The sequence below is a fragment of the Lepeophtheirus salmonis genome, chromosome 5 (assembly GCF_016086655.4).
Source record: "Lepeophtheirus salmonis chromosome 5, UVic_Lsal_1.4, whole genome shotgun sequence".
NCBI lineage: Eukaryota > Metazoa > Arthropoda > Copepoda > Siphonostomatoida > Caligidae > Lepeophtheirus > Lepeophtheirus salmonis.
In genome coordinates, this window is record NC_052135.2 from 55416208 (window position 1) to 55424297 (window position 8090).

General features: G+C 31.5%; 1 protein-coding gene across 1 annotated transcript in view; it reads right to left on the minus strand.

The window, feature by feature from the left end:
• LOC139905498 (neuropeptides capa receptor-like) overlaps positions 1 to 8090 on the minus strand; it is a 67783-nt gene that overhangs the window by 4494 nt on the left and 55199 nt on the right. Inside the window, exons 7-8 of the mRNA XM_071888809.1 lie at positions 4405 to 4697; positions 2251 to 2379 (exon numbers count right to left, since the gene is read on the minus strand). Coding sequence (XP_071744910.1) covers positions 2251 to 2379; positions 4405 to 4697 — 422 coding nt within the window. The remainder of the gene's footprint in view (positions 1 to 2250; positions 2380 to 4404; positions 4698 to 8090) is intronic.

The following is an 8090-nucleotide window of genomic DNA, read 5'->3' on the forward strand; positions in this document are numbered from 1 at the left end:
TGACATTAATTATGTTCTTTGTTTTTATAATATTCAGTCCTATCTATGAGTAAAGAATAACTATAAAGATAATTAGGATCGTAGGACTGATGGACCGACTATCATTCTATAGAACCGTTGAATAGTAAAAAAGATGACTGATCCAACACTAATATATAATACATAATTTTTGCATTATAAGTAAAAAACTACTCCATTAATATCTATCTAGCGTTAAATGGAATGTTAATCATTGAATGTTTTTATCTTCATTCTGTAACTATACGTCTAACTTTTGTTTGTAATTTGTTGTACAAGTTCCATAGAAAGGTTAACATATGCACACTCAACAGAGGTTTTTGAAATTGTAGGAGAGCAAGCCCTCCCCTTTGCAATGATAAATGAACAACATTGCCCCCTCACACTTTAAATATAATTAAAGTTATTTGATTTCTAATTAGGTTGTCATAAATAAATATCGAGTGGTCCATTAAAATCTAACACTTTGAATTTTAACTTGAGAAGATATAATTTATTAATTAACAAAATAATTTTAACAAACTTAATACTATAAATAGATGTGTGTCTGAGCTCACTTAATCATTAATGTAGCCGCCGTTAGCGGCAATGATGGCTTCCAGGTGGAGTCGAGTCAAACCTGACACTTTGAAGAATATTTTAGAGTAGAGCATCTTAGCTGTCAAGTCGTTTCATGTAACTAGCGGTTAGCAGCTGTAAGAGGAAGGAAATAAATCCAAGTCCCATTTTGTTTTGTAGTAAAGTAATCGCTAGGAATTACTACGTTTTCGATCCTCAATTCCTTGCTAAATACAAAGTTGGATTTATGCTTATTCCCTTCTTCTGATTGCTGCTTGCAGCTAATTTAATAAAACGTCATAACAGCTAAGCTGCTATTATCTTAAACATTATTCCAATTGTCAGGGATACCCTATTGAGTTTCAGCTCCTTCTTTACTTACCGAAAATGCTTACAATTATATTTGAATTTAATTTGGAATTAATTGTTCATTTTTTCAAAATTACCTCGAATGTATTTATTTAAATAAAAAAAAATGATTTTATATAAAATATATCCTGTGCGTGCCTCCTGTTTTTTATAATATTTTGTATAGCTGGGGCCCTTCCAATAAAACAGGGGTGGTTTTGAGCCTTGCCTGGGGATTTTTCTATACTTTGTAAAAGATTTCATAATATTGTTTTTTTTTTTATAAACGAATATTTCTGCCTATTTTTAAAATGGTATTATACAGAAATTTCTTCTTTGTGATCATTTAATTTTTTGTATAAAATTATATCTAAAATGGAGCTGGGGAACTTACACACTAAGCTCGGATGGGATATTCTTATATATCCACCATACAGTCTGGACCTAGCAACAAATGACTACCACCTGTTCCTGTCTATATCCTACTATCTTGGGGTACAAATTCGGCACAAATAGAGGTCTGGGAAAATTCGTTGTCCGAGTTTTATTGCAATAGTAACAAGGGCATTATGAAGTTGGATTCTCTTTGGCCAAAAGTTATCGAACAGAACAGGGTATACTTGTCTGAAATCGAATGATTGCAACACTTCTTATATTGCATTAAAATAAAGGTGAACATACGAAATTATTTTTTCCCCAAACTATTATTATCTGCAGGGTGGTATGAGAGTATGTAGTTTCGGAGTGGAACATTAATAAATTAAAAAGGGTATTCTTTTTTTAATTTATTTTTCTTGTGCTCCAATTACAATTTTGAATTTGACTTAAAAATCAATAAATATTTAAAAAAGAAATATTATAATTCATGATGTTGTATTATTTCCCCCCTCCCCCTACCTAAAATATATATATATATAATCTTGCAGACGTCCCTGATGATAGTTAATGGTAATTGAGTATTTATTCTACTACGAATCAGAAATTATTCACATTTAAAGTAGAGCTAATTACAGTTCAACGGGGCTTTCAAGTTTCGAACTTTGGGTTGCATCATATTTGTTAATGAAAATATATTGTAAAGTCATTAAACATATCACGTCATCACTCTAAAATTGGAGGTCAAAGTTCAATACTTTAAAACCCTAGTATTATTTTTATAAGAGAAAAAATATATGCGGGCTTTTTAAATATAAGCAAACAAATCTCATGACCCATTGTAACATTGACTGACAATTTCATTTTATAATAGAGGATTTGTTTTTCATGGATAATTTGAAATGTGTATTATTTTATGTCCTTTAAGGACGATTTAGTTTTTAAAATTACCTAAATTTGACTGATAGGAGATTATAAAGGACTGGATTCACTGTTGAGGAAACGTAGTAGAAGCAGCCCGTGATGTAGAACAATTTTTCATTTATTTGCTGATAGAGTCCATCCGACATAATTTTCCAACTGTGGTGTAGATAAAAGCAAAAAACAAAACAAAAAATAGAAAAAAAAACGTGAATGAATTAGTGACATAGATAGAGATCAGATAAAATACATGAAGGTACATTTTTTGACGCCGAAAGTTAGTTGACCAAAACAATGGAAAATATAGTTATTTACCTCGTATAAGCTCCAAAAACTTGTTCGATTAAAAGCATAATTACATAACTTTATGATTACAATACTAATTCTTGGCAATGCATGATTTATATATTAATTTGCTTTACTGTTAGTCTTATTTATTTGGTACAATTCAGTCCAGTTTTAGAACCGGTACTTAGGACTGTCAGTAATGTAATTGATTTCTTTAACTTCTCTGGTTTCAGATTGACCTTTTTCATAGAGCCCTTCTTCCTCTCCTACATTTCGGAATTACTGACAGCGTAGACGGTGGTCTTGGAGACACTTAACTGCTAGAAGTCCGCGAATAGATATTGGTTGATCACGTTCTAGAGTCATTTTCCCGACTTGTACGTAAGGTAGAGAGCTCAGATTTGTTTTCTTTTGTAACTAATAGTTTATGCATTCATATGTTGAAATATGAATTCCAATCACTCAACCTTCATTAATTATTGAATTAGTAAGTATTTAGATTTGAATGGACCATCCGCAATAATGTGCCCAAATACTGTGAGGATCGAACAAAAAAAAAAAATTCGAAGCGCCCTCTTTGTTGTTAACATACCTATTTATTAATACTACAGCTTGAATGTTCTGGTCAACTAAAAGGGTGTCTTCTTCTTCTTTACATTATCTCTCTATGGTTTTTATTATTATGGTGACATAACATATAACTAGGCATGTAAAAATTGTCTATATCTCTGTCAGCGTACAAAAAAAAGCTGTTAACTTTGATAGACAAAATATCTGCTGACAGAGGTCATTATCAAAACTATAGTTCTCCTTGCTTGCTAATATGTTAGAATTATCCAAACATGGAATGGGTAATTAATAAGAGCAATAATATCTTGCAGGTTACATACTTATACTCTTGGTTAAATGTATGCTCCCAAGGATTTTGACAATTTTCCCAACCCTACATATAATACTAGAGACCTGTAAGTGTAGGCTTAAACACGCCCACTACAAAAGGGCTAGAATAACTAAGAATCTATTAAAAGGACATAACTTAAGTTTAGGTAGGCCACTTGCCTACCTTTTGTTATAAATTTATGAAGAAAATTATTTTTTTATATTTAAATGGGCGAATATATAATATATACAAAATGGGTGGGGATTTTAAATCGGGAAATTTTTTAGGGCTTCAACCACAGCCTCCAACCTGGCCCTGAACCTGGCACAGGCCTTGATGAGGAATTCCTTGTACATGTTGGCCACTGCTTCTAGAATTGAACCTTGTTATCTGCACGTTTATTGGACTTTCTCTCCAAGAAGTCCAACACTTAGTCGTCCTAGGGCTTCAGATCCCGCAAACTATAAGGCTACATTTCCTTTTCTCTTTTTCTTCAAGAAGTCTTGAGTGTGTTTTTTTGCTATCAAAACGAATATGAGTCTTCCTTGCAGGTGTTCACGATCCATCAGACTCCTTGAAAGTCTTGGCAAGATCATTAATAGTTGTTTTGGTCACCTTTGTAAGCTCAATAATATCCTTGATTCACAAATAATGGTAGCACGGAGTTTGTATTCGGTATAAATCTCAAGGATTGTGTATTTTTTTCTTATGCAGTTTTGTCAGCTAAATCGGATGAACACAGTTTCAAATACATAGATCTCAGAGTTACCAACATATTTAGATCCAAAATTGTTCCAGATTTAAAATCACCATCTTGTATATATAAAACAAGAAGCCCGTGATAGGCTCGATGTTTGAATCAAATAATTTAATAATAACTTTGATTTATGATTTTGACTGGGGCTTTATATATATATATATATATGTAAATATCAGTTCTTCTACTCCATTTGTAGCGGCTTACAAGTCCCTAGTATTATATGGAGATAGATTCATTTAAAGTTTAGTCTACTTACTATGAATAATGTACGACGTAGAGTAGTCTTTGAGTATGAAATGGAGCCCAACAAATGAAAAAAGCTATCACAACAGCGGCTAGCATTTTAAATACTGATCTCTTCTGTTGACTTTGTACTGACTCTGTGAGATTTGATCCGAGTTCATTGTTTTTCTTTCTCATTTTACTTCCCATTAAGCTATAGAGAGCTAGCATGATTATCATAGGAATAAGGAAGAAAAATAATAACGAGAGCTCGAAAATATATCTTGGCATATTCACAGCTGAACAGAACGCGGATCCCATGATATTCTTTTGGCATGAAAAAAAAGAAGTTCAAATTACATTATTGTCAAATGATTTATATGTAGTGTTGTATCAGTTCTTATTTAGGACCGAGGACCGCAGTTTAGTACAGCCCCATCTAGTCCAGTTCCACTTGTCAGTCCTTAAAGAAGGTAAAATTGATCCCTCGTGACTTCATTGAGGGTGTTTTTATATTTTTAATTATTCTGTTGTATAATAAAATAAATTTTATAACTAAGTAACAATATAATATGTTCGTACTATAATGAAAAAATATAATATTTATTGCAAGACATGTGCAATAACCTTAATACATATTTCATATATCTTATTTTGTTTAATATGCCATCGATATTCTTATGAAAAATTCCAAGGACCGACGGTCTGAAGGACCGGTCTGAAGGATCGGCAGTCCTAAGGACCGATAGCCGGTCCTTAGACTGGACTTAACCGAATAAGTAAGGACCGACACAACAATGTACACACATAAAGAGACTAAGAAAAGAGGCAGCACACAAATCAATGGAACAAAAAAATATATAATACCCTGAAGAGGTATGGGTGGTAAATCTTAAGTATTTTTGAGCTTCCATAAATATCATCAAAATGTTAGTGGAGCTTGGGAATTAATGTACAGAGAGATGCCTAAAATATGTGCTGCACCTATGTAAAAATTAGTGATAAGACTATTAAAAAAATCCTGATGCCGATTCCTATGCAATTCTAGTAAAAATTACCTTTGCCAATTCCGATTATTTAATATTTTTGATAATAGTTAAAAAATACCATTTTTCTATCCACACAATTATATTTCAGGGGGGCTTAATTTGATTAGTTTATAATTAAATTTGTTGAAAAAAAATTAAATATACAATCAACTATTTAAAACTTTTTCAAAAAAATCCAACTACTCTCATAAAATTCATTGGTTTGGAAAAAAAATTCAAGAACCCAATGCTATTCATCAAAAATTATTAATTTTTGGAGAAAAATTTCCAAAATCCACAACTGTTTATCAAAATATAAAATTTATTGGAAAAATTATTTCAAATATTAATTTTTTGGAAAATAATTTCAAAAATCCCCCGCTGTTCTAAAAAAAATAATTAGAAAATAATTTCAAAAATTAAATATCTAATATCAATTTCTTTAAAACAAAAATTCAAATAAAACAAATATTTATTCGCAGATACTTAAATTTTTTGTCAAAAAATTAAAAAAAAATTCCATTAAATTTCAAATATTTATTTTCTTGTAAAAAGCCAAAATTCCTTAATTTTGGAGGGGGCTATTTTTTTTCCTACCTTAGAAATTAATAAATAAGAATTATAATTTCAAATTAAACATTATTTTCCCGATTTCTAGAAAGAAATGCCGATTCTCCGATTCGGATTAATAGTTCCATCACTGGTACAAATAAACAAAAATTAACGTGGTAGCCCTGACAATTTGAAGAACAGCTATGTAAGCAAAAAAATAAGCACAAGTCCCACTCTGAGTCCAACAAGGACTTAAACATATAACTCCACAACAAATCGTCAGTATTACTCTCAGTCTTTTATATGCTTAGCTCTCATTTTGTTTTGTTAGATTTGTTGCAAACAGCTATGAGACTAAGGAAATAAAAACCAGTCCCACTTTGTACCTAGCAAGGACATATGGGGGGGTGGGGGAATTATTCTGATTTCGATCCTCTATTCTACTTTGAGTCCACCTAGAACTTACACTTATAACTGCCAATCAAACCCTCATTGTTACACTCCCTCTTTGATGAGCGCACATACTACATAAATATAACTCTATACTTAGACTTTCTGCGTACAATAATTATATAATAATGGCAACAACTTTGGAAAATAAAAAAAAACTCTGATCAGAACGATAATTAGAAAAAACCCTTCCTTCTTTCTAGAACCTATTTGAGTCTGTTGATTGTTAATGAATAAAGTCAAAAAAATAGACTTTCTTTGTTACACTGGAGACTAATCCAGAATGTATTTGACACAATAGTATATAACGTCTACATAAACAAGACTTTGAAGTAGATAAAAAATAAAAATCCATCAACCAAACAAAAAACCATTAATTTGAATGTCACAACTATACTCACTTAATTGTTCTTTCTAAATTGGAAATCTCTTTACACATATTATTGAGTGATTTTTAGAGACTCTAACTTAAAAATGCATCCCAGTACGTGTAAAAGAATAATAACAAGAATGGACACTCGTTAGAGTACAAACCTCCATCTAAAACCATTTCCCCTAAATATTAACATTAATATTGAGTTATGCATCTCAATATGTTCAAAAGTTATGATTAATTGTGCGTTTTGTGTGACATTTGGTTCATTCCAAGTCAAATTGATCAGGGTATATAACCCAACCATTTCATATTTCCATGATTTTTGGCACACAAGCTCAAATTCATAATTTGAGGCTTTTTTTGGGCCAAAATTTTGAGCGTCGCTTTAACGTTTTATTACTGGACACTACTGTTTCTTGAATATTTTTATCCAAAAGAGTTTATCTCTTGAAATTTGATACACAACTATTTTGAAGTATGAGGATTCTAAAAATCAAATTCTATTGAAATGAAAAAATATGTTTTAGATATAAACACGTAGGTAACATTTACCAAATTTCCAGTGAAAAGTAACCTAACTTTGAGATCCCACCCTCAAGCTGTTAAACCAACACTGAAAATGTTAGTCCAAAAATGGATTTGTACGAGTATCTATATAGGGGCCATCGTTGATGTACTGGAGCGACAAATTCATAATTTATTTATCTTTTATCTGATCCCAAGGCTGCACTATTGCTTCATTGTGCAGGGCCTGAAACACAACACTGGATAAATACTTTAAATATCGTTTTACGTGCCATGACTCAAGCTTTCCTGTCGTTGGAGTCGGTACTTTTTGAGTAAATATAGCACAACCTTGCGTTCTTTTTAATATGGACAACTGAACAGATACGACCGGTCCTAAGAATGGTCAGGACTGGCAAAAAAAAACAACTCCTTGTTATGTTTGTGAGTAGTAAAAAATATACCCTACAATCATATAAAAGAATAAAAGGAAGCAAAATGACGTCATAAGTACAAATTTTATTTTACAATAGCTCTTTTTTTTATAATACCTACCATATCGGTTACTGATTTAAACCTCTTGATTAGGGGAGTAACGCCCACTACATTTTTATTATAAATTACACGCACTAAGATAAGTTTTTATATACATCTCTACCGGGCCGTGCAAAATTATTTACCGATGATGTAAATATACTTTTTAAGAGGTTTTGTGGCAACCAATCTGATTGTTTTGTATTTTTACTGTTAAAATAAAGAAAAATCCTTCCTGTGAGAGCATAACAACTTCCGCACGTGAGACCATGTCCA